The sequence below is a fragment of the Ambystoma mexicanum genome, chromosome 10 (genome assembly GCF_040938575.1).
Source record: "Ambystoma mexicanum isolate Mex_15411 chromosome 10, UKY_AmexF1_1, whole genome shotgun sequence".
In the NCBI taxonomy this organism is placed as follows: Eukaryota; Metazoa; Chordata; class Amphibia; order Caudata; family Ambystomatidae; genus Ambystoma; species Ambystoma mexicanum.
Window position 1 is genome coordinate 740084213 of NC_090932.1, and position 26972 is coordinate 740111184.

Consider the following 26972-nt stretch of genomic DNA (forward strand, 5'->3'; position numbering starts at 1 on the left):
TTAAAGTTTAGAGCTTAGTTCTAATCTGTCAAATGGAACAGAAGGTGAACAGGGTTCACAAGGGTCTGCCAACCACCTTCCACAGCCTTCTCCTGTACCTCCGTTACCTCCTACCTTGACCCCGCTGGGTCACAATGAAAGCCCAGAATACCTCTTGGAAAAAATGAGAATTGAGCTTGTATTCAGAAAGCTAATATTACAGTCTGAGGACAAGGACAAAGAAAGATGGGAAAGGGAAATGCAGCATGAATGACATGAAGTAAATGTCCCTTGACTCTGCTTCCTTTTCAGAGTCTTTTCAGTCTGTGAGGCCCAAGAGACCTCGCCTACCGAAAGAGGTGATGTGCATGTATGATCCAAAGCTGGATGTGTTGGATTGGTTGGGTACATTTGAATTCACTTCTGGCTTGCAATGTTAGTGGAAATAATTAAGTTTCTTGGGTTGTGTAGGCTCCCCCAGAATGGCTGTGATTCTGGCATGGAATTGAATGCTGATGACAAAGAACTATGAGCTAGTCAACGGTCAGATACTGTAAGAAAAAGGATGTTACCCCTTGGGCTTCCTGGGTGTGTGAATGCCTGAAAAACTTAGATGGCTGGATAAAGGGTTATAAAGTAAACTCTTGAAGGAATGAGCAATGTATTTTTACTTAAAAATATATTTGATGCCTGCTCCCCTGAGCTGAGACGGCACCTTGCTGAATCCCAAGAAACTAGCACAAGCTGCTGACTTGGGGGTAGCCAACATGGCCACTCACAAAAAGGAAGGTCAAGAAAATTCAATCCGCCACCATCCAAAGAGGGCCACAAAAAACATAAGGGTAAATACCAAGGGAAGCCATACAAGTCTAGTGAAATGTCTGGAGCCAAATCAGAGGGAGGATACCAAACACCCCCATTCCAGAAAAGCGTTGGTAAATGTGTAGTTCGTGGGTCTGGTGACCATGTGAAAGGGGGTCCCAGATCTAACGGTAAACCTTTGCGGTTCCAATCTGTTTCCTTAGCCTTCATCTCTGAGGAAGAAGCTCCAATCCTCTGACAAACTGGCCTACCGCCTGCTCCAAAGGCAATACAGACTCTCTGGAGTATCCACCCCTCCTCTCGCCTATCGGGCTCTTTGCAATGCCCTTGCCGCACACTGTCTCAAACCAAGGACATCCTGTCCACTCTCTCCTCCTCACACTCCTCACCCCTCTCCTCGCTGACCCACCCTCAGCTACCCCCCTCCCTCTTTCTCATCCTTTCCTCTCTTCTCCCCCAATGAGGTCGCTAGACCAGTCCGATCCATGAAAGCCTCATCAAAACAGGTCCATCTCTGTTCCTCTAAAACCATCAAGGACCACATTTATACCCTTTCTCCGGCCCTTGCCGATTTCTGCAACCTCTCCTTTGCCTCTGGGTCTTTCCCCTCCCCTCTGAAGCACTCCCTTGGGCATCCTCTCCTCAAGAAACCCACAGCAGATCCTTCTTGCCTGGCTAACTATTGCCCAATTTCCATAACTCCATTTTTGGGTAAGCTCCTGGAAAAGCTTGCCATCTCTCAGCTTAACCTTCATTCTGACTCTGTTGGCACTCTCTCCGCGACCACCATCTGGCTTCAGATCTGCAAGAAGCACAAACTGCTGTCCTCAACATCCGTGAAGACCTGCTCTCCAATCTTGACTCTAACATTCCCTCTGTCCTCATCCTACTTGATCTCTCCTGCTTTCGACAATCAGCCATACCACTCTGCTCAATTGTCTCTGTGACATCCTGGGTATCACTGATCAGGCTCTGGCCCGGCTGACCTCTTTTCTCTCTGATCGACCCTCCCAGGTACAATTTGGGTCCTTCCTAATCTTCTATCTCCCTCTCTACCTGTGGTGCCCCCCAGGGGTCTAACCTCTTGCCCTGGCTTTTCAACGAATACCTGGCAACTCTCACATACTGCATTTTCATCTTCTGCTCAAATTTACGGTGCTATGCTGATAACACCCAACTAATTTTCAGGCTTCCTTCAGCCACCTCCTCTTTCCCTCATCTCCGACTGTCTCATCGCCATTCAAAATTGGTGTGCCACCAACGATCTGTTTAAATGCTAACAAGACTGAGATCCTCCTCATTGGTACACCCTCCATCTTTTCCCCTCGCCCTCTAGCCGGCCTCCCTTGGCTCTCCTCCAGCCCCTACCTGCAAAGCTAAGAACCTTGGGGTCATCTTAGACTTCGCACATTTTCTCCCCACACCTCTGATGTCTCTAAAAAGTCAAACTTCTTGCTGCACCTCCTTAGAGGTACTCTTCCTTTCCTCACCTTCCCTCAGAAGCTCGCTGTCTCCCAAGCTTTGATTCTGTCTAGGTTGGACTACTGTAACAGCCTCTTTCTAAATCTACCTGCCTCCACTCTCTGCCCTTTACAACTAATCCAGAACAGGACTGCGAGGCTTGCCCTTGGCCTCAAGCCCTGGGATCGTATCTCTCCAGCTCTGAAATCCCTTCATTGGCTCCCAGTGGATGCATTGTCCACAAGGCTTTCTGGGGCCTGGGTCCAAAATGCCTTCAAGTATCCCTCCATAAATACCTCCCCTATTGAGCCCTTCGCTCCTCTACCTCGAACTCCCTCAGGGTCAGTCTTTTTTCAAAGAAACGAGCTGGAGCTGGAGGTAGATCTGTCTTTGTGTGCGGCCTCCCTTTGGAACTGCCTCCCTGCCACCTTGAAACTTGAGGAGTATCCTCCACGGTACTGGAAGCTCCTCAAGATCTTCCTCTTCGCTTCTGCCTTTGCCCCGCTTCTCCCCTGCTGATCTGCCCTCTCCCTCGGCACTGTGCACCTGGCCACCCTCTGTCCTTCGGGCCCAGGTACCTGCTCACCCTGCCATCATCCTGTTCTGCCTCTGGGCCACCCCTTGCACTGGGGCCTGTATCTGTACCCATACAGTTCCCCCACCCACTTTTCTTCTGCACTTATCTGATACACCCCATCTGACTAACCTAGCACCTTTGCCTCTTACAGGCTGCACTACCACCGCTAACATTTTACTTCTATTTATTTTGGTCTCTCCTATGCTCTGCACTTCCCCTTTTTCACCTTCCCCATGCACTTGCGCATTCTCAATGTCACTGGTCACTGGGCCTAGTAAGATTGTTGTTTGTGTTTTTGCTTCTCCCCTGTCCCCCCCCCCCCCCCCCCCCTTCGCCTGGTCACGCTCTGAAACACCTGTGTACAAGCGCGTTATAAATAAAATATCATGATGACGGGTGCTCACTTTCATCTACTAACTGAAGAACCCATTGAAGTTCAAGCTAGTGTTTCTATAGTGCCCTTGGGTCTGTGGGAACAGAATATTGATGATTCTAATACTATCCCTGACAACAAATATTACAAGGGCAGTGCACTTGTAGATGGCCAGGAGACTGCTGCCATTAGACACTGAAGCCAGCATTGGTGTTTGATGAAGTTTCTTCAAACCAGAGGATTTAGCTAAGGCACCCAAAGGTCCCACTAAATTTGCTGCATGCCTTATCCAAATGGTCCCCATTTTTCCAGCCCTCATTCAGTGTAATAGCATGACTGTAATAATTCCTGTTAGTGTGCATCTGAAGTACCTGGTCGAGTCCTATTGCATAAGGACTTGAAGACTCTAGGTGTAGTCTCCAGTACCCCAAGTCTAGTTTTGCTTTTTGATCGACACTCAGATCAACTTACCAACCTCCAGGTGCCCCTTGAAGGCGAAGCAGCTAACAAGCAGCCCAACGCTAAGAGCCCTGCCTGGACGCAACCAACCTAGTACCTCTACCCATCAAGACTTGTCTGACCTATACTATGACACTACAGGTTCGCAAAACCCTGCCTCATTTGCAGACCAAGGGGGCATGGAGTATACAGACAAATACTATGACGATGATGTATATATCCTTCAATCTCCAGACCGTATTGACCAACCAGTGGCTGATTCCCTGTGGATAACCAGCTGCAGCATAATGACCTTTTAGAAGCTGCAGAACACTTTGTAGACTTGTGCCTTCTGGGTATTGATTTTAAAGACTTGAGGACATCCTCTGGATAAGGACATCCTCTGGATAAGAGTAGGTGTCCCGGAAGATGCACTTTTCGGGGCATGGAACAGGCAGTGGTTAATCTCCTCAATCATGTACTAGGTGCCCCATGCTCTCCCCCTTATTTGCAGTTGTGTGCCCACTGGGCCCTCACTCCCAAACCAAAACCAGGGGACTTTCCTTGTCTCATCATCGCAAGAATCCTGAGCTTTCGTGACAGACCTCTCCTCCGCCTAGCCAGGGACAAAAAGGATCCAAGTTTGGGCCCCCATGGATTTTTCCAGATGTTTCTCCCTGTGCAACATGAGCAACACCAGTTCATCTGTGCTGTTAACAGGTCCTCCTAAGTGTTCAAGCTCTGGTTGTGCATTGTTTTCTTGTGTTAAAAGTACATTTGTACTAAGACACAATAAATAAAATACATTTAAAAAAACTGGTGAGAAAGGGAGTAAAACGAGTTGGCTGCAGAGTACACTGTTGAAATTGGCTGCGGAATGAGTACTGGGATGTGCATGAGTCTTCTATCAAGATCAATTTGTCAGGGTCTGGGTTGACGGAATTCCACAGGAGCTGATGCTGGCCCCACAGACCCTCACCAGGAGCTCACCTCTCAACCCTAAAATAAAAGCTGAGCTGAGAACCCCAAGAAAGGGGAAATTGGAGAAAATCACAAATGACACTGCTGCCCTGCAACCCTCTAGTAGGCTCTGGTATCTGTAGTAAACAAATATACTTGGTTACTTATGCATTAGTATACATTTCCTTTCTTAAATTATTTTTTAACATGCACTAACGTCTTTACCTCTTCAACCTCTGTTAAGACTTGGAGGTTATTTATATTAAATATTCTGAAAACTTTAGTGATTCTTTAGTACATGTTGCCACTAAGCCATTCAAGTCTCTTTAGAACTCCAAAATAGATTACTTTTGTAGCACTTACAGATTTGAATATTCTTCATTACTCATGAATTAATTTTACTCTGTAAAGTCTAGTTTAAATGCAAAAAGGATGGTGTCTTTTCTTGAAGCATAGAATTTTCAACAGTGTGAAAATTACATGAACATGAAAACTATTTTACTTTCGAAGGGATTGTGTCCTCCGACGTATTCCTCATCTTAGATATCTCCTTCCAGCTCTGCTGGCCTCGGAAAATGTTTTCTCTAGAGGGCGCTGCGCGTCGACGTCCTCCGAGTCGATGTCCCTCGACAGCCGCTGTATCGACGTCATCCTGCCTATAAAGGCCGCGCGCAGCGTCCGTTGCTCAGTTCAGTTTTTCCACGCTTACTCAGTGCCTCGGAATACCGTTGCTCAGTTTTGTCAGGTTAAACCTATTTACCTCGAGTTATTCGATCCGTACTCGATGGCTTCTTCGTCAGAACCGACAACTCCTCGATCCGGCTTCAAAAAATGCCGAGATTGTGGGGAAAAGGATGTCGCTGACTGACCCTCAGAGTTTGTCTGTGGTGTTTGGGAGCTGAACACCATTGTTCGGAGTGCGAGGACTGTATGTCCATGACAGCTAAGGCCCTGAAGGAGCGTAGGGGGAAGCTGGAGAAAGGTAAGACTTTTAAAGCTTCTTCTTTGTCGACGAAGTCGAGACATTCGTCTCCTCGTCACCATTCGCGCTCCAGGTCTCGGAGTGGGTCCCATCACTCCTCGAGATCGAAGCACTCGAAGAGGAGACGTCGAAGATCCCCTTCTCCGTCTTCCTCTTGCTCTGTTTCGCCAAAGAGAATCCCTTGCACCACGAAACATAGTTCCCGGGCTGAATGGGAGGAATTCCGCAAAAATATGATGAGCGTCTTCGAGAAAGCGGCCTCGACCCCCTCGAAGACTGCCTAGAGCGATGCTCTGGTCGAAAGACCGGAAGGTCAAAAACGCTGCGAGTCGCAGTACCCGGCAAAGGAAACCTCTCGAGCGCGTCTCGAACCCTCGAGTAGGACTATGACCTCCAAACCTTCCTCGAAGGTTCTGTCGACGCCGAGGTCGGTGTCTTCGACGCCGTTGTCGACGCCAAGAAAAGTCACGGTTACGACACACCCAGTGACTATCCCCAGGTCCTCGATGACGATGGCTTCGAGATTGTCGAGCAGAATCCCAATTCTGTCAAGGTCATCGAGGCCTCCGCCTTTGTTTTCGACGCCACGCTCGACGCCGACGACATCGACGTTTTCGAGGCCGATTATGACAAGTTCGGCACCCTCTGCCTTGGAAATGGGGTTTACACCCTTTATGGGTTCAGAACAATTGAGAACTATGTCCTCAATTATGGAAGAGGGTGAATTGTCTGAACAGGAAGACACATTTGAGTTGCAGGGACCTGTAACCCCAATTAGAGAGGAATTTTCCTCTGAAGAACGCAGGTTAAAGGATCTTCATGATTCCTTACATGAGGCAAGTGGGTTAGACACTTCCCCTGAGGTGGAGTTTGCTAGGCCAGACCCGGGGGAGCATGCTGAAACCCCCTATAGAGCCTTAATGGCCAGGATCACAGAGTTTATGGGGTGGTCTGCACCTTCACAATCTTTCCAGACCTCACGGATATTCTTGACAAAGGCCCACAGGAGGATCCTGTGGTGCCTTTTCATAAAGCTCTTCAGAGGAAGATTATGACGAACTGGGAAACCCCAGATGTCGTCCCGGCAGTAAATAAAAAACTGTCTACAAAATACAGGGTATCCTCTACAGACCCGGAGTTTTTGTCAAAACACCCATCCCCAGAAAGTCTGGTGGTACAGGCAGCATCTTCTACCGATGTCAAGACGGCTTATCCTACCGTCCCACAGGACAGGGACGATAAAAAATATGATGCTATGGTAAAGAAAGTTTTTTCGGCATGTAGCATGGCGTTAAAATCTGTTAATGCTACTTGCACCATTGCTAGATTCAGCCATACACTTTGGGAGTGTGCTTCTACAGCGGCTGACTGCATCCCGGAGGGAGAAGAAAGGGATGCGTTCCTGAATATCATACAGGACGGTAAAGACGCTATGATGTGCGAATCCCTCCAGACGGGGATTGATTCGGCTGACAGTATCAGCAGAGCAATGGCGGCAAGTACAACAACCAGGAGATTCGCTTGGTTGAGAGTCTGGTTTTGCCCCAGATGTGCAAGCCAGGCTCTTGAACATGCCATTCGATGGCTCTTCTTTGTTCGGGAAAAAGGCGGATGACAGTTTAGAAAAACTGCAAACCTCAAAAGCAGCAGCAAAATCCCTAGGCGCTGCAATCCGTCAGACACCTTTTCGTCCCACAGGAACATCTGCGAGGGGCAAGTCCTTTCGCTTCTACTCGGCATTCGGAAGAGGCAGAGGACGACCGGCTCAAAGGGGACAAAGAACTACACGAGGTGGACGGGGTAGATATTCAAAAGCCGCAGCAACAGCAGGTGCCTCTTTACCATCTGCATCAGCCGCCCCAAAACCACTCTGAGGACTTCCCTCACAGGACACCTGTAGGAGGCAGGTTGACTCAACATCTGGCGGTATGGCAGGCTCTCACGTCAGATGCTTGGGCATTGGAAACAGTTGCCCAAGGTTACTGCCTGCCTTTCCTACGCATACCTCAGAGTCATCCACCGGGGATCAGCTCTCAGAAAGCTCCAGATCCGCTCCTCTTGCAGGAAATTCTGGACCTGCTAGAGAAAGGTGCCATAGAACCGGTACCTGTAGCGGAGAGGAACAAGGGCTGGTACTCCCCTTACTTTCTCATTCCAAAGAAAGACTGAGGACTGAGACCCATCTTGGACTTGCGAGAATTGAACAAATTCCTCAGGAAAGAAATTCAAGATGGTCACTCTTTCTCAGATCCTCCAGGCCCTTCAGTTCCAGGACTGGTTGGTATCTCTGGACCTTCAGGACGCTTATTTCCATGTGCCTATCCATCTCAAACACAGGAAATACCTGAGGTTCGCAATTGGCAACTCTCACTATCAATTTCGAGTGCTGCCATTTGGGCTGACCTCCGCCCCGAGGGTCTTCACTAAGTTAATGTCGGTAGTGGCGGCAAGTCTAAGGAGGGAAGGGATTCACGTCTACCCCTACCTGGACGATTGGTTGATCAGGGCTGTTTCTTCGGAACAAGCTCAGATCCAGCTAAATCACGTGTGCCACTCCCTTCACAAACTGGGCTTCTCCAATTTAAAGAAGTCACAAATGAGTCCATCGCAGAGACTCCAGTTTATAGGAGCGATCCTGGACACTTCCCTGGGAAAAGCCTCGCCACCAGAGGTGAGGGCTCAAGATATTCTACAGATGGTTACCAAGTTCCAAGATGCCCAACGTCTCCCAGCCTTCGACTTTTTGAGGTTGCTAGGCCTCATGGCATCCTGCATTTTCCTAGTGCCAGAGGCTCGCCTGAGAATGAGATCCCTTCAGTGGGCACTGAGGACTCGGTGGTCACAATTCTCAGGGAGAATGACGGATCTTCTTCAGGTTCCCGACAGGGTGGCTCGAGACCTTCAGTGGTGGGCCTGTCAGGAGATCATTCTGAAAGGAGAACATTTTTGGCAACCCTGGCCGGAGATAACAGTAGTCACGGATGCCTCACTCACGGGGTGGGGAGCCCACGCCAACGACTTGACCATCAGCGGTCGTTGGTCTCCATCGGAGTCCAGACTACATATCAACCTGTTAGAGCTGAGAGCCATCAGACTTGCGCTGAAGGCGTTCCTGCCAGCTGTACAAGGGAAAAACGTCCTGATAATGACAGACAACACGGTGGCCATGCATTACCTCAACAAAAGAGGAGGCGTAGGATCGCTACCCCTGTGCAGAGAGGCGATGCAGCTCTGGTTTTGGGCAATCCAAGAAGGAATCTCTATCGGCAGTTCACCTAGCCGGAGAGAAGAACTTGACAGCGGACGCTCTGAGCAGGCAGAGCACAGTCTCCCACGAGTGGGAGCTAGCTCAGGAAGTCCTTCAAGAGATCTTCGCCCTTTGGGGAACCCCTCAGGTGGATCTGTTCGCCACCAGCCTCAACAGGAAATGCGATCTGTTCTGCTCAAGGGAATTTCCCCCGAGAGGAGCTCTGGGAGAAGCGTTCATAGTGGACTGGGAGTTTCCGCTTCTGTACGCGTTCCCATCGGTCCCTGTCATTCCTCAAATGATCAGGAGGGTGAGAAGATTCCGGAGAACCATGATCCTAATTGCCCCGGACTGGGCCAGGAGAACGTGGTACCCGGACCTTCTAGACTTGTCCATCTGTCCTCCAATTCGACTTCCACTCAGAGAGAACCTACTCTCACAGAAGGGAGGTCAGGTTCTCCATCCAGGCATCAAAACCCTCAACCTTCACGCTTGGCTTCTGAAAGGCTGAGGTACAAGGATTGGGACCTCCCTGATGATGTTACGGAGGTGTTGCTTTCGGCAAGGAGGCCAGCAACAAAGTCTTTATACCGCTGCCGTTGGAACAGATTTTGCAGCTGGTGTAGAGAACAGAATATCGACCCTTTTTCATGTGGTACACCAATAGTTTTGTCCTTCCTACTATATTTGGCAAATTCAGGCCTTCAAGTTGGCACCATTAAGGGCTATCTCGCAGCGCTATCCATCTTTAAGCGCACTGCGGAAGAACCATCCTATTTCAAGTTACCCTTGGTAATACAGTTTCTAAAGGGGTTAACCAATGTTTATCCCCCAAGACCATTCCAAGTTCCCCTATGGGATTTAAACTTAGTCCTAACTTTCCTGATGGGCACACCTTTCGAACCACTCCATTCTTGTTCGTTAAGATTCCTTACCCTTAAAACTGTTTTATGAATAGCACTTACATCTGCTAGAAGGGTGAGCGAATTACAAGCTCTTTCTTGTAAACCCCCTCACACAATCTTTCACAAAGACAAAGTTGTCCTGCAAGTGAAGCCTAATTTCCTCCCAAAGGTGGTTTCTGAATTCCATATCACTCAGAAGATTACCCTACCATCTTTCTATCCTCCTCATCCGGGGAAAGAGGAAGAGAGGTTACACAGGCTAGACCCTAGAAGGGCTTTAAGTTTTTACATCAGTAGACTAGCCAGGATAAGACAGGCAGACCAGCTGTTTGTAGGTTACACAGGTCACAAGCTGGGGTTACCAATAACTAAGCAGACCATTTCCAGATGGATCGTTCTAGCCATTCTGCAATGTTATAAACTGGCAGGGAAAGAGCCCCCTCAAAACCTTAGGGCTCATTCGACCAGAGGTATTGCAGCTTCATCGGCCCTCAAAAGAGGTGTGCCGGTTAAAGACATCTGTGCGGCCGCTACATGGTCGTCTGTCCATACCTTTACACGATTTTACAACTTGGATTCCTCCTCCAGTCAAGAGACTAGGTTTGGAAGGGCTGTACTGCATTCTATTCATCAATAGAAGACAGCGTGAAGTCAGTACTCCCTCCTCCAATACTAGAATACTGCTATGGGAGCCTATCTAAGATGAGGAATACGTCGGAGGACACAATCCCTTCGAAGAACAAGTTACTTCTTACCTTGTAACGTTCTTTTGACGGGATGTTCCTCCGACGTATTCCTCATCAACCCTCCCATCCATCCCCGCAGTTCTACTTCCCTTGTTGCAGCTTACGCTCCTTCAGGGTGATTAGTCTAGTCCAGAAAGAATTATTGTGGGCTACAAAACGGAACTGAGCAACGGACGCTGCGCGCGGCCTTTATAGGCAGGATGACATCGACGTCGATACGGCGGCTGTCGAGGGACATCGACTCGGAGGACGTCGACGCGCAGCGCCCTCTAGAGAGAAAAATTTCCGAGGCCAGCAGAGCTGGAAGGAGATATCTAAGATGAGGAATACGTCGGAGGAACATCCCGGTGAAAGAACGTTACAAGGTAAGAAGTAACTTGTTCTTCTTGAACGCTGCCCCTTCTGCGTATAAGTCTTTCTATTTACACGCGCATATACAACAAGAAAAATAAACACACGCTTTTAAAAACCACGTACACGCTAATTGCACTCATGCGATAAACACGCAATGCCACAAAGACGTGTGACTGTTCTTGCGCAAAAAAAAATCTCACGCACTGTTCGTAGACCACACGCGCTTTCAAAATCCATACGTGTACGATTTATACGCACTGAACCAACTCACGTTCAGTTCATATGGACTTGCGCTCTATCGCTCACCGAGCACGCGTTGATAACACGCAACGTTACTAACGTGAAAACTGTACACGCGCTAAAAATTTTCTTGCGCACAATTCATTGGGACACACGCTCTATCGCTTTCCATATCCGCGCTCCCATAAATGACGTTGCTGAAGACGCGAAGACACGTGCACGCATAAAACGGTTTTGAAACTTCTTTCATGCAGATATTAAAACTTGCGCGCACAGTCTTTAAACTTTTCTCATAGTCTTAAAACTGTAGAGTATTTTTCTCAGTAAACTTTAAATAACTTCTTAATACCTTAAGTTCTTTAGAAAAAGGAAATTCTCTGAAAGTCTTTAAACTTTAAAAAGGAAAAATCCCACCTGATGTCTTATAGTTCTCTCAGGCACAGCAGTCGACCTCCTTACTTTCTTCTGAACTCTGAAAGGCCTTACTTAAGGAGCTTAATAAATGTACAACCAGCCACTGAATTATTATGGATGAAAGGCAGTTTAGAATCTTGCTCACCTCCCAAGAATCCAACCCATTATCCTTTCCACCAATCAGACAAACCAAACCTATCATTGTTCCTTAAACCAATCAGATTAAGTTTATTTCTCTCCATCTTGATTTGGGCAACCACAATGTCAATTCTATGTACATACTCTTTCTAGTTACTAAACCACCTACCACACAAGCCCTGACACAATTATCTATTGCAGTGGGGCTGAAAAGTGATGAGTTGGAATGTTAGAGGGTTGGGGAACTTCACCAAATCACAAAAAAGGTAATGGCCAACGCAAATAGGCATAAAGTGATTGTCCTTCTCCTGTAAGAGACACATGCTAAAGAGGGGGTGCTGGGGCATTGCACCTGCATGGGGAGCAAGCAAGTTCTTTACCTCATACTCAACCCAATCCAGGGGGTTGGGTGGAGGGGGGGTGGGGGTTTCCATGACGCTAGTTCATAAATCTGTGAAATTCACCTTAGTGCTTGATCCCCAGGGAGGGGGCACTGGCATTCTCCATTGCTTCATTGATGGTTAGCAGTTGTTAATGGTATTTATGGCCCAAACATTGATACCAATCCTTGCTGGTTATGTGGGGGTCCCTATTCTATGGGGGGTGGGGCATAAATGTGATCCTTGATCAAACCATGGACAGGACTAATGTGGTCCCCAGGCCTCGGTCAAGGGCGGCCAGGCAGCTCTTGGCCCATATGGAACGCTTGGAGCTGGTAGATACATGGCGCCTATTAGACCTGCAAGTGCAACAGTACACATTCTATTCATCAGTGCATGACCCATTTCAAATGGATTGTGTTCTCCTTCTCCAATGTATTCCACATCTTTGACATGTAACGCACACAGCTGTGTACTTCAGAAACTCTTTCGGCAGTGGGCTTCCTGCGTCGATGGCGTCGGGTTGATGTCCCTCTAAGGCCTCCGTCGAGGGCAACGTCATTGGAAGTTAGAAATAGGATGCTTCAAAGAGGCTACGGGCGCCATGCGTCTTATTCATAACATCCGGTGACGTCGCAGGCCTTGGAGCAGGAGTACTCCCGTCACGCAAACACACAGGTACTGGCACCAATACACTCCGAACTGGAGCTGTTCGAGGCACATGCCATCAGGGAGGTGCACTACTTTTCTCGTCCACAGGTGGCCAGGAAATATGGGGTTGGAGAGAGGCCAGGGAGGACTTTGTCTAGACTGGCAAAATCAGAAGGTGGTTGTACCGAGGTGGACTTCATTGTCAATGCGACGAGGAACCCCCAATGGGCGGACCAAGAGATACTGTGTTCTGCAACCTTATTGGCTCCCCCCCCCCGAAATAGTTTTGCTATATGCGGACGATGTTTTGTTATACGAAAGGGATCCACAGACAAATCTAGATCCTATTCTCCGGGGCATAATACAGCTGGGAGGCGTCTCTGGGTTCAAAATTAATTGCATCATATTTGATTTTTCCGCTGACAAGCGGCACTAAACGACCTACTGGCATGTTTCCCCACTTGCTAGGTCAGAATTGCTAGATGGAGGGCACTTCCACTCACGATGGCTGGTAAATTGTCCTTGGTTAAAATGGTTTTAGTGCCCAAACTTGTATACATATTTACCAATGTCCCGGTTTGGCCCTGTAAGCCCTTTTCCACATGGGCACTGCACACAATTCTTGTGGCATTCGGGAGCGGTCCAGAAAAAGTGGATCGATATGACTTCCTCTTGTGACAGGGGGGCCTCCAGGACCCCAAACGTTGAGCAATATTGGGTTGCGACACACGCTCAATTCGCCACCTACTGATATGGCTTGAAGCTGCAGCCACCTCATGTTAAACTTGAGCACTTAGCTGCTGGTAGATCTGCCCTTAAGACCCTAATTATGGACCATAAGTACAGATGACTGCCTGTTTGACCCGGTGTCTTCCACGGTGGTAGCCTGAAGCTCCGTTTTTGCTAGTGATGCCAAGGTTCACCCATATTAGAAATGGCTTCCTCTGTGAAGGTTCCCGGGCCTAGGACCTACCTGGGAATCCACCATGGTGGCTCAGTGGGTATGTCTGGGCTATAGGGCACTAGCGGATCTCTTCCCAGATGGGAAATTCATTACTCCACTAACATGGCGGCATAAACACACTGGCACGGGGATGGAACTACTGCAGTATTATAGAATGGGTGCAGCGGTGCAGTCACTGTGGCCATGTTACCCATCAGAGCCCCTTGAAACTGATGAGTTGGTATATATATTGTAAAAATCGACTACTTTCATTACTATACAAAATGCTTGTGAATAAACCACCCTCGACTTCGAGGTCACGTAATAGCTATTCTGACAATTTGCGGGTTAAAATATCGGATGTTCAATGGAAGTGTATGTGTGAACTCACCAAAAATGTCTCTAAATTTTAGGTTTAGATGTATGCAGTATAAATTGGTGAACAGACTGTACTATACCCCCATGAAACATGGCAGGATGTACCAGGGTGCGTAGCACTGTTGTCCCAGATGCCAATGTTGGGTAAGATTTTCATAGTAATGATAAATCTTCCTGACCTGTGTCAACCCCAAAACCTTTTGCTTTACTGGTGGATTGTTTCTTATACCTCAGTGAGTGGGAACCTTTTTCCACACGCGCAGAATCTTTTACACTTTTTTTTTTTTAAGACTCTCCATAGTGTTTAAGTTATCCCCTTTGACATCTTTTTGGCAATAAGTGACTGTTGTTGCTGGGATGCACTAGGGGCTCCCCTTTTAGCTTTCTCTGGCTAACTTAGTGAGACCTACAGTTTGAAAGGCTCTCTGGATCCCTTTTACGTTTTATTAAGTGAGACCAGCACTCCCCACCTTATGTGGAGTGCTGGGGAGATGCTGAGTAGTCCTGTTCTCATTTTAAATGTAACATTTATGTTACAAGGACAGACACAACTTTAATGGCTGGTGGCAGTGATACCTAATTTGGTGCACCTTTACCGTGGGCTGTGTGCACAGCCCCGGTAATGGCACCCATGGCTGGTCATTTTACCAAAATGACCCGTCTTGTTTAGTGTTCCTTGTCCTTTCTTGTTCCTTACCCCGACCTCCGGGGCGGGAAATTCCTTTGTGTGATATTTATCTTTGGCGGGAGTCCTATAGACTCCAGGCCCAGACTCCATAGTGTCTGTGAAGGCAGTAAGCAAGGGAGGAGCCCAAAACTCTGCAGTCCTCTGACTGCCTGAGTGTGACAGTTCAAACAAAGGCTGGCTGTCCTGAAAGCATTACCAACCCCCCCCAAGTTTGAATGTTGCAAGGCTGTTTGATTGGCTGGGTTCCTGCATAAAGAGTCTGATCCTGGAAGCTGAAGAGGCAGTCGACCACTGTAACCAAAACCAAAGAGGATGATGAAGGAAAAGCAGCAGACATGATTTCCAGTGACCTGATGGTCTGCTGTGCAACCGCAGCCTGCTGTAGCCCTTCCTTCCAATCGACCTGGAGACTCTGAAAACAACAACCACATCCCAGAGCCTGGTGAGACCCACTAGACTCAAGAAGACGTGCAACCTTGCAGGGCAGCTATACCCTGAGACCTCGAGCCATTGTGCTCTGCACGGTCTTCCGAATCTCGCTGAAACTTTGTGGCCATCCTGCTGTATCTCGAGAGACGAGAATCCATTCCGTAAGTCCCCTAACCAGAGTGCTGGACCTATGTAATGACGAGAATCCGACCAGCGATATTCTGTCTTCTGCGCTTCCAAAAAAGCAGCCAAAGTCACAGAACCGCAACAAGAACCTTGCCTAGAGCCTTCCCTGTTTATCCCTGCTGCAAAATCCCTTCCAAGGTCCTGTTTCAATCACCATGACAAGAAATCCACCAACCAGGTTTTAGGCTGCGGATGCTGATGTCCTGCTGCAAAATCTTCTGTGCTGAGGTACTCTGCTGGCTTGGGTATTTGCTTACGTTAAGGCTCTTGTGATTCCTGTGTAGTTTTGGGGTGTTTTTCTGTGATTTGCAGTCCTCCCGTCCAGTTCACCCAGGCCCACTGCTGGAATCCTCCTAGTGTGTCAACTAACTGTAAAGTGCAATACTCAAGTGTTTGAACAATTTTCCTTGGGAACTCTGACTTCTGCTATTTAAGAACCTGTCCTGACACTGCCTGTTGGACACTGGACCCTAGTGATTTCCCCCCCCCCCCAACCCCCGCTCTTCTGCCACTGAGAAGACTCATTCACCTAGAATAAGGGAAATACCTTTTAGGATTGGGCCTTTTTCCTAGCAAAGAGAATACTTGTTTAAAAGTTACTTGCAAAATAGGGGGTGGTAACTGTAACTCGGAGTGAACAGTTACAAAAGTTATAACTCGCCTTAGAAATGTTCTGCCATTCTGAAAAGTAGATCTAAAGGTTATTTTATTCACCTGTGAATTGGTTGTGCCTCTTCGCCAAAAGTAATGCTGTTGGCTTCACCTAACTATTTCTTTCAGATAATGTGTTTAAGCTTCCCAACTTGGCCTTGCTTCCCCTGACCTGCTGTTGCCATGTTCAGAATAAGTCTGCATTAGGTTTTACCTACCTAGAATAACACTGGGTTATGCTTTCCCTGGTCCGTTTTAGACGGACACAAAAAGAGTCTTGGGTTTACACCTGCCTTTAAGTTTCTTTAGCTCCTGTAAAAGTGTATAGGTTTTACTTACCTTGAGCATAACTGTTGTCCTAAAATAAGTTATTTATTGCTTTCCTTAGTCTGTGAACTGAAAAGCAACAGTAATTGAATTACACCCTAAGGTCCAACTTCCCTAGAATAACTGTTATTGTGAATCAGTTATAGGTTTATACTGTTCCTAGTATCTGTCTTTCACTAGATCAGAAAAGTGTATTGTCCAGTTGATATTACTATGATTTCTTGCTGAGCGTTTTGGTACAACTGATAGGGTTTACTACCCTGGTATTACTGAAGGTAATCTTAAAGTAACTATTTTTTACTTCCCTAGAACTCCTGTTGGGTGTTCCAAATAAGGTTATATGCTTTGGTCTATGTACCTTCAAGTATAGTGCTGTGTCTTTCTATAATTGTGGTTATATATAATGTGATGGTACTTATTCCCCTCCTCCCCATTTATCTGGGCCTACTTGTATTTAAACAAACCATGTATTTTTTTTACAATACATAGTGTTTGTGTTTCTTTGGACCATTGTATTAGTTTCATTTGTACTGATTTTACAGCCCTCTCTCCTACCCAAGATGAGCATGGCTGCTGGATCTATGCTACCCTGAACTCGGGTGGTACAGTGGTATACGAAGAGTGGAGTCTTGTACTGCCTCAGTTATGGTTTTACTAAGCCCTTGGTTGGACTTCAGAAAAACTGCCCTAACAGCCGTTGTGCCGAAGCGGACCACATGCACATGTTCTGGTCCTGTGCCTACCTGGAAACATTTTGGGATGCTGTTTTAAAGACTTTATCGGAAGTGGTGGACATTCCCCTGGAGTACTATTTGTATGTGGGAGAACCTCCTGAACAAGAGACTCCATTTGCGAATACAGGTTGTATGATGGCAAAGGGATGTATACTGTTGAGATGGAAGGTCACCTTGCCCAATGTCACAGCTTGGTTGGCGGCACTAACCTTGGCCCAAAACTGTGAGGAGATGTATATACATTCATTAACTCCAACATCCCGACCTACTGATGTATGTTTAAAATGTACCCGCCCAACCTCGCCCCTGCTGAAAAATTGACTAAAGGTACAGTCAAAGATTATGGTTTCTCAAATTAGGCTGTATCTAATAATAATCAGCTGCTTCATGGTTTTCTTTCCTTGTGTAAATTGCTATGTCCGTGTCAATCTACCTGATTTTTAAAAATAACTCCCGCTGCATCTAGAGCACTGGGGTAGTAAAGAGGAAGCTTTCCTAACTGTTCATGTAGTACACCTCGGGCCTAGTATTCAATTCTCTAAAAGTGCATTTAGTTGCACGATCTGCTTACACTAGATCTCAAAAGCAAGTATGGTGGAAAGCCCCACTAATTAAAGTGTTCATGGAAGGAGTTGAGACTGTCCTCCAATTTCCAATCCACCACTAGGTTGGGTCCTCAATGTGGTGCTCGCAAAACTCATAGGACCACCCTCTGCACCAATGCACAAAGCCAATCTTAAACATTTAATTTGCAAGACTGCCTTTCTTGTTGCCATCACTTCTATAAGACAAGTCAGTGAACTTTAAGCACTCAGTCCAAGATCCCTTCAATTTGTCCTTATGGATAATAAAGATTCTAAGAAACTGTGCTCTATTTTCACCAAAGTTCATGGCTAAATTCCATGTTAACCAATCCATTTAACTTCCTGCTTTTTTCCAAAAAGTCAGCAGAAAAGAGTCCCAGTACCCTAGACGTAAGGAGAGCAGTCATGTACTACCTTAACAAAACCGCTAAGGAAAACTGAGCAGCTGTTCATTTCCACAACTGGTAGAGAAGGAGATGATGATTCTAAAAACGCTATCTTAAGATAGTCAAATAGATGCATTTGCTACCCACTTTCAAAAAAGTAATTAACTTTCACACAAGCTCACTCTGCTCGATGCACTTGGGATACTTTAGATTTACCTTTAGATACAATTCGCAAAGTAGCTACTTCAAGCTCTATTCACACCACATTACTGCTTAGACACACTATAAAGTAGATTCACAGGTGGGACAAGGAGTATTAAAACATCTATTTGCTGCTGTAACTTCACACCACCCACCTCCTTCAGGTACTGCTTTCTAATCTGTGCATAGCATGTGATCTAAGCCATTCCACAAGCCACAGAAGGCATACATGACCTAACCGTAATCATATTTTTGATGCTTGTATCTGCTTAGATTCACATGTGCTCTCCCTTCCTCCCCTCATGGAGTTGAAGCTGCATAATGCTTTTTCACCTCTTTCTTCATCTTGCTTGTACTCACGCAAACACTTCATGCACCCTCATGTCAGAAACAAAACAATCTGAGGGACCTCGATGCGTGAAGGACCATGGGCAAAGTAGACATTGCACAAGGATAGTATTACAATCACCCCCAGTTGACGTCCCTTTTTTCAAATTTTTGAAAACAAATCTTGCAATACTCAGACTACCGCTAGATGTCGGCCTATGCATAACATGTGAATCTTGGCAGATACAAGCGTCAGAAATACCATTACGGTAAGTAATGTCTGCTATATATGTGGTTACCCTGCAGCTGTTTTTAAAGTGTGAGGATTTGTGAAAACAAGACTGTTTTATATATAGATTTGCTTAATTAATTTAGCTGGTTTACATTTCTTGTGATTGACAATTGATCTAATTTCTAAAGGTTACATTTTGAAATATAATATGGTCTTTCTTTCCTTCAGACACCTTGCATCCTTCCTGTCCGTCTTTAAGATCATATTAATTGGCCTAATAGTTGTTGGAAAAGATCCTTTTGCATTATTTGGCATGCAAGCTCCTGGACTCTGGATTTGGAGCCAAGAAAATAAGGTACAGTAGGAGTTTCAAATTTCTTGTAATTGCCTTACGTGCTGAGGGTGTGTGGTTTTCTGGGTGGATTGAGATAGATCTAGAAAGTCTGGTTATATTGCTTTAAGATATTTCTAATCCATTCAAAGTTATTTATTAGAAGAAACTGTATATGGGGAAAGAGTAGAATTAAATTGCTTCCCTTAAACCATATACTGTTATTGCATTAGTTTAATTCCTTCCACCAGTACTATCTTGAGAGGTTTTAACTTGAAACTAGATTGTCTTGCTGTTGTGTAAATTTCATGGGTGCATATCCAAACCTTTTGCCTGCCCCCATAACTTTTAATATCCCTTCATTACTTTATAGCAGTTTGCGTTTGCTATAGATGACCATTACTAGATGAGTCAAAAAGCTAAAGATGGCTGTTTTGTGGTCTACAGGACAGGCTTGGTAACCAGCAGACTGGGTGGCCTCACTAAATTGGAAATATAATTGATCATTTTTCTTTCTTCCATATACTGCTTTGTCAGTATAGTGTAATGTTAGTGAATGATCCTCACAAGTTCTGGATCTGCCACCCAAGACGTTGGTGGACTGCACCACTGTTGATCAGAGATTTTAATTAACATGTGTCAGAGGATACAGACACTTGGGAAATGTAAAGGGAATCGCAAACCGAAATGGTGCTGTATGGACCTATGCGAGAGAGTTGTATTTTTTTGTATAGTGTTTTTTTTCCTTCAATTGCAAGTGTGGCACAAGTGAGTGAAGGTAGGCACTGCAGCACTACTTTTGGTGCTTATTTTTTTTTTTTTTTAGAAAAGCTGCAGCCACAATAACAAGGTTCCAAAAGATGTCCCGATTGCTTTGATCGGTTGCATGTGATTATGTAGGCCACTACATAATTTATAATAGTCTTGCACGTTCGATCATTGTTTGTCCAGCGATAAATTGCACAATCAATAACATCAAATGCAAAAGGCATGTCAAAGGAACAATTGTTTAGTCTGTAAAGTTTATTTTTGCCAGTCGTAGATTGGTTGCCAGTCAAAGGATCGACACCAAAGGGTCAACAGGACAAAGGATCGAATTTGTTTTGACTTTTTTTGGGGGGGGATCCCACCCCAGCCTTTTTTTATGTTGCTAAAACTCGCTTTAAAAAAAATCGATCCTTTGTCCTGTTGACCCTTTGGTCTCGATCCTTGTCCTGTCGACCCTTTTTTTTTCGATCCTTTGACTAGACACCTTGTAGATTATCACACTTTTACCCTGCTAAGGACGAATCCCAGTGGCGGGGTGGTCAGGTGGATCCTTAACAAGTATTCTCTAGACCATCTCCTCGCTATCTAAGGGACGGGTGTACTGTAAATGCCTTTCTGATGTTTCCGACACAGAAGTATGGTAAGTAAAGTCATGTGGCACTGTTTGAAATTAAGATCTTTTTGCAATAAGACCTCCAGTGTGCTTTACCCATCATGATCTAGGAGTCCGCTGTATTACGGTACAGAATAAGCTAAGGACCTAGTGCTATTTTCAACTGAAGCCCTGAAACCTCAATGAAGTTACTGCATGCTCTTAGTTATGGGGGGTGGGGGCACACCAACAAGAGTTCTTATTGGGAATATTTTACGTCAACATTGCAAAATTTTCCTAATTTCTAACAATATTTAAATATACGGGCCTTGGTGAAGTTTGAAAGCGAAATATATTTAGCATTTGTTAAGGAATAACAAAATGCATAATCCACTCAATTGATGAACCTAGAATCTCAATGGGAAAAAAAACGCAATAAAACCAGGAAATGTACAGAAAACGGCATATTCTGCTATAATCATACCAGAATATACATTCTCATGGTCAACAATATTTTACAAAATGTGCTATGCAAAACATGGTATATTTACATTTAATAGAATCCTTATTTGCTTCTTTTATAGAATGCATAGCCTTTCTGCAAAGAAAGTTAAGTTGACTAGCAAGGGTGTGACGTAACTGTTTCGGCTTGGTTCGATTGAACCGCTTTCTACTGGACCCGATATGGAATATTAGGGACCCCATACGAAATTAGAGACAATCCAGTAAGTAGTGAAGAATGTACATTTCGAGGGGATTGGGTCCTCCGACGTATTCCATATCTATGACATGTAATCACCACAGCTGTGCTGCTTTGGAAACTTTTTTCAGCGTCTGCGTCCTGCGTCGATGACGTCGATGCGCCGTCTTTGAGAGCCTCCTCTGACGTCATCCTATATGATAAGTAGGACGCACGACGCCCGTAGCCTCAGTTCCGTTTTTTTCCGCGAACGTGTTGCTTCGTGATTCTCGGTTCACGCCTCGACTCTTTGGAGTTCTGTTCTTCTCGGTTCTTCGAACCTGTTCGTTTTGTGCAAATCCTTCGTGTGAAGATGTCTTCTACTTCGTCTTCGACCCCGCGTCCGGGTTTCAAGAAGTGCGGGGAGTGTGGGTCCAAGATGTCGGTGACGGACTCGCACGACGCCTGCCTCTGGTGCCTCGGGGAGGCCCACGACACGGATGACTGTATCGACTGCCAGTCGCTCACGTCCAAAGCCTTACGCGAACGTAAGAAGTTGTCGGTAGGTCGGGTGTCCAAGCCCAGGAAGTCGAAGTCTGCGGGGCTTTCGACGGATGATTCGAGGGGTGACTCTCCGCGTCATGGTTGGAAGTCTCGTGGGTCTCCTTCTAGGAGTCTGTCTCGGCACTCCTCTGCCTCTTCGAGGCGTTCTCGGAAGCGCCGACACCGGTCGTCTTCCAGGTCCTCCTCGGAGGACTCTGCCCGGCACGTCGCTTAACCCACCAGCCGTGCGACGCCGGAGGAATGGGCTTCCTTCGGGAAGAAAATGCTGGCGATTCTTGAGTCGCAGGGTACTAAGCCGTCCGCGCCCCCGAGTGGGGTCGGTCGTGTGAGGTCGAGAGACACCGCTCGCATGAGTGGTCGGCACGAGTCACGGGAGAGGTCCCGTTCGGACAAGGAGACTCGTTCTCGCCGTACCCGTTCCAGGTCCCGGTCCTCGACGCGTTCGAGACCGTGTGCACCTGTGAAGTCTTCGAGGAAGACATCGACGTCTGAGGCGTCGAGGGCGTCGACAGGCTTTCTCGAGGCTCCGGCTTCGAGGAAGTCGTCGAGGCCCACGCTCGGGGCTCCGGCCTCGAGGGCTGTGTCGACGCCGCCGATGCTGGAGGCGCTGCGCCTGATGTCGGCGCCGATCCTCTCGGCGCCGATGCCGGTTCTCTCGACGCCGGCGCCGATTCGCTCGACGCCTTTCGTTTCGGAGGTACCCCGTGGCACGGGAGAACCCCCTAGGAAGGCTCTGGTTAAGAGCAAGCACTCTCGGGTGCCTTCTTTTCGCCACCTGGACTATATTTCAGAGGCGGATGAGGATTCTGATGGCCTGGTTCCTAGTCAGGTTCCAGATGAAATTGTCTAGGGCCATAGTCAGTTTGACGATTTGAGACAGTCACTGCATGATGCCAGTGGACTGGACACCTCTCCGGAGGTGGAGTTTTGTAGGCCTTAACCTGGCTCTCATGCCGATTCCTCGTACCGGCGCCTTATGGCTAGGGTTTCTGAGTACTTGGGATGGTCTGCTCCCCCAGGGGAGTTTGTGCAGGATGATCTGACGGACATCCTTGATGTTGGTCCCCCAACTGACCCGGTACTGCCGTTCCATATGGCTTTGCAGAGAAGGGTGGCGGCGGCTTGGACTGCTCCAGAGAGTCTCCCGGCGGTGGGCAGATCCTTGTCGCGAAAATACCGTCCAGCCAGTAGCGACCCCTGCTACTTGACCAGGCACCCCACTCTGGAGAGTTTGGTGGTGCAGGCGGCCACGGCCCCGGCAAAGCAGGCGTCGTACCCTACCATCCCTCCTGATGGGGACGACAAACGTTTTGATGGCTGGGCGAAGAAAGTGTTTTCTTCTAGTGGTATGGCGCTTCAGGCGGCCAACTCCATTTGTGCCTCGTTTCACACACACTCTGTGGAACTGTGTTGCGTTGGCGGCTGAACATATTCCCGAAGGGGACGAACGGGATGGTTTCCTTGCTATGGTCCAGGATGGTAAGGATGCCATGTGTGAGTCCGTTCAGTCGGGTTTGGATTAAGCTGAATGCGTCAGTAGGTCCATGGCGGCGAGCACCGTGATACGCAGGTTTGCGTGGTTGCGGAAGTCGGGGGTTTGCTCCTGATGTGCAGTCCCGGCTCCTCAACATGCCCTTTGACGGTGAACACCTTTTTGGCAGCAAGGCTGACGAGAGCCTTGAGAGGTTGCAGACCTCAAAAGCTGCAGCGAAGTCGTTGGGCGCTGCAGTTCGCCAACCTCCGCCTTTTCGTCCTAGGGGACAGCAGTGGAGGGGTGGTTCCTTTCGCTATTACTCTTCCTTCAGTAAAGCGAGAGGAGCTGGCAGTCAAAGAGGCCATCGCAGGGGTACCAGAGGTGGACGACAGGGTACCCGTGGTGCCAAGGCCGCTCGGGCAGTTGCCTCTTTGCCCTCAGGTAACGCCGCAGCCGCTCCCACTCAGTCGTGGGGCCATGTCCCATGGTTCGCCGGTTGGGGGAAGGCTGGCGCAGCATCTTGTAGAGTGGCAAGCCATTACTTCAGATGTGTGGGTTCTGGAGATCATAACCCACGGCTACTGTCTTCCCTTTCGGCACAGGCCTCGCGACAATCCACCGGGGAACCTCTCTTTGCAGAGTCCGGATCCGTTCCTTGCGCAGGAAATTCAAGCCCTGCTGGAGAAAGGCGCCATAGAACTGGTGCCTGTAGCGGAGAGGAACAAGGGATGGTATTCCCCTTATTTTTTGATTTCGAAGAAAGACTGGGGATTGAGACCCATCATGGACTTGCGCGGTTTGAACAAACTCCTCAGGAAGGACAAGTTCAAGATGGTTACTCTCTCTCAAGTCCTCCAGGCCCTTCAGCTTCAGGACTGGTTGGTGTCACTCGACCTCAAGGATGCTTACTTCCATGTGCCGATCCATCCCAAGCACAAGAAGTACCTGAGGTTCGCGGTTGGCGACTCGCACTTTCAGTTTCGGGTCCTGCCGTTCGGATTGACCTCCGCCCCGAGGGTTTTCACTAAGCTCATGGTGGTGGTGGCAGCGCATCTCAGGCAAGGGGATTCACGTCTACCCCTACCTGGACGATTGGTTGATCAGGGGGAGCTCTCCCGAGCAAGTCCTGGATCATCTGTCCGTCACCTGCCGCTCCCTTCACAGGCTGGGCTTCTCCCTCAATTTAAAGAAGTCCCATTTGACGCCAACACAGCGGCTCCAGTACATCGGAGCGGTGCTCGACACTTCCCTGGGGCAGTGTTTTCCTCCCCAGGTGAGGGCTCTTCACATTCAGCAGATGGTGCACAAGTTTCAGCATGCCCAGACGCTCCCTGCGTTCGAGTTCTTGAGGTTGCTCGGCCTCATGGCATCCTGCATTCTTCTGGTGCCAGAGGCTCGCCTGCGGATGAGATCTTTGCAGTGGACACTCGAGACGCAATGGTCGCAGTCCTCCGGCAGGATGTTGGACCCGGTTCAGGTGCCGCCCTCGGTCGCCCGGGATCTTCTGTGGTGGGCCGTCGAAGGCAACTTGATGAAGGGGGCTCCATTTTGGCTTCCCTGGCCGGAGGTGACGATCGTGACGGATGCATCCCTCACGGGATGGGGAGCTCATGCCAACGGGCTGACAGTCAGCGGTCGTTGGTCTCCGTCGGAGTCCAGACTCCATATCAATCTTTTGGAGCTGAGGGCCATCAGGCTAGCCCTGAAGGCTTTTCTGCCGACTGTGCGAGGAAAGAGTGTCCTGATCCTGACAGACAATACAGTGGCCATGCACTACCTCAACAAAAAAGGGGGGGCAGGGTCACTTCCTCTGTGCAGGGAGGCGATGCAGCTCGAGTTCTGGGCCATCCAGCAGGAAGTTTCGATCTCGGCAGTTCATCTGGCCGGAGACGAGAACGTGACGGCGGACGCTCTGAGCAGGCAGAGCGCAATCTCTCACGAGTGGGAGGTGGCTCAGGAGATTCTCCTGGAGATCTTCGCCCTTTGGGGGACCCCTCAAGTGGATCTCTTCGCCGCCAGTGTCAACCGGAAGTGCGAAAGGTTTTGCTCGTGGGAATTTCCTCCAAAAGGAGCCTTAGGAGACGCGTTCGTGGTGGAGTGGTCATTCCCGCTGCTGTACGCGTTTCCTCCAGTCCCCGTCATCCCGCAAGTGCTGCGGAGGTTACGGAAGTTCGGTTCCCGGATGATCCTCATTGCCCCGGCGTGGGCTCGGAGGACGCGGTACCCGGACCTTCTCGACTTATCCATCTGCCCTCCACGTCGTCTTCCCTACCGAGACGATCTGCTCTCACGGGAGGGGGGTCAGGTTCTCCATCCAGAGGTCAGATCCCTCAACCTTCACGCTTGGCTTCTGAAAGGTTGAGGTATCAGGATTGGGACCTCCCTGAGGACGTGATGGAGGTGTTGCTTTCGGCCCGAAGGCCAGCAACAAAGTCTCTGTACCGTTGCCGTTGGCGTAAGTTCTGCGACTGGTGCAGAGTTCAGAATGTGGATCCTTTTGCATGTGACATCCCCATGGTTCTGTCCTTTTTACTTTCTTTGGCCCACAGGGGCTTGCAAGTGGGTACCGTTAAAGGTTACCTGGCGGCGCTGTCCATCTTTAAGCGCTCGTCTGAAGAGTGTTCTTACTTTAAAATCCCTTTTGATTTCACAGTTTCTGAAAGGGCTCACTAATGTGTTCCCTCCGTCACCTTTCCTGGTGCCCGGTTGGGATTTAAACCTTGTTCTTAAGTTTCTTATGGGTGCTCCGTTTGAGCCTTTACATTCTTGCCCTTTGAGGCTGTTAACTCTGAAAACTGTGTTTTTAGTTGCGGTTACTTCCGCTCGCAGAGTGAGTGAGTTACAGGCACTTTCAATTAAGCCTCCCTTCACTGTATTTCACAAGGACAGGGTTGTCCTTAGAGTTCGTCCTTCTTTTCTTCCGAAGGTAGTGACGGAATTTTATTTGGCCCAGAAGGTTGTTCTTCCGGCATTCTATCCTCCTCCGCATCCTGGTAAGGAAGAGGAGAGGCTCCATAGGCTTGATCCTAGGAGAGCTTTAAGCTTTTATGTTTCACGCATGTCCCGGGTCAGAGTGGACGATCAACTCTTTATTGGTTACGCTGGAAAGCGTTTGGGGCAAGCTGTGACGAAACAGACTTTGTCTCGCTGGATTATTTTGGCCATCTCGGAGTGCTACCGCTTGGCGGGTAAGGACCCACCGGCTGGCTTGCGGGCCCATTCTACCAGGGGTATGGCTGCGTCTACTGCCCTGCAGAGGGGTGTTCCTATTCGCAACATCTGTGATGCAGCCACCTGGGCTTCAGTACATACATTTGTACGTCACTATTCCCTCGATTCCATCCGAGCACAGGATCTGGCCTTTGGCAAGGCGGTCCTTTGCTCTGCTATTTGATTGGCTATTCTAAATCTTGATTCTAAATTCTTTCCCTCCTCCTTGCTCTGGTACTGCTTTGGGAGTCTGTCATAGATATGGAATACGTCGGAGGACCCAATCCCCTCGAAGAACAAGTTACTTTCTTACCTGGTAACGTTCTTTCGATGGGATGGTCCGACGACGTATTCCATATCGCTCCCGCCCTGCCTTCCCCGCTGCAGAATTTCTTTTGCGATTGCAGCTTACGTTCCGCAAGGCTTTGTGTCTGACTGGCAGTTGACTAGTGTCACACGTTCTGGGGGGAAAAAACTACAACTGAGGCTACGGGCGTCGTGCGTCCTACTTATCACATAGGATGACGTCAGAGGAGGCCCTCGACGACGGCGCATCGACGTCATCGACGCAGGACGCAGACGCCGAAAAAAGTTTCCGAAGCAGCACAGCTGTGGTGATTA

General features: G+C 48.1%; 1 protein-coding gene across 1 annotated transcript in view; it reads left to right on the forward strand.

The window, feature by feature from the left end:
* The window catches only part of SELENOT (selenoprotein T), a 188257-nt gene that overhangs the window by 100917 nt on the left and 60368 nt on the right, over positions 1-26972 (forward strand). The window contains exon 3 of the mRNA XM_069618379.1: positions 18962-19088. Coding sequence (XP_069474480.1) covers positions 18962-19088 — 127 coding nt within the window. The remainder of the gene's footprint in view (positions 1-18961; positions 19089-26972) is intronic.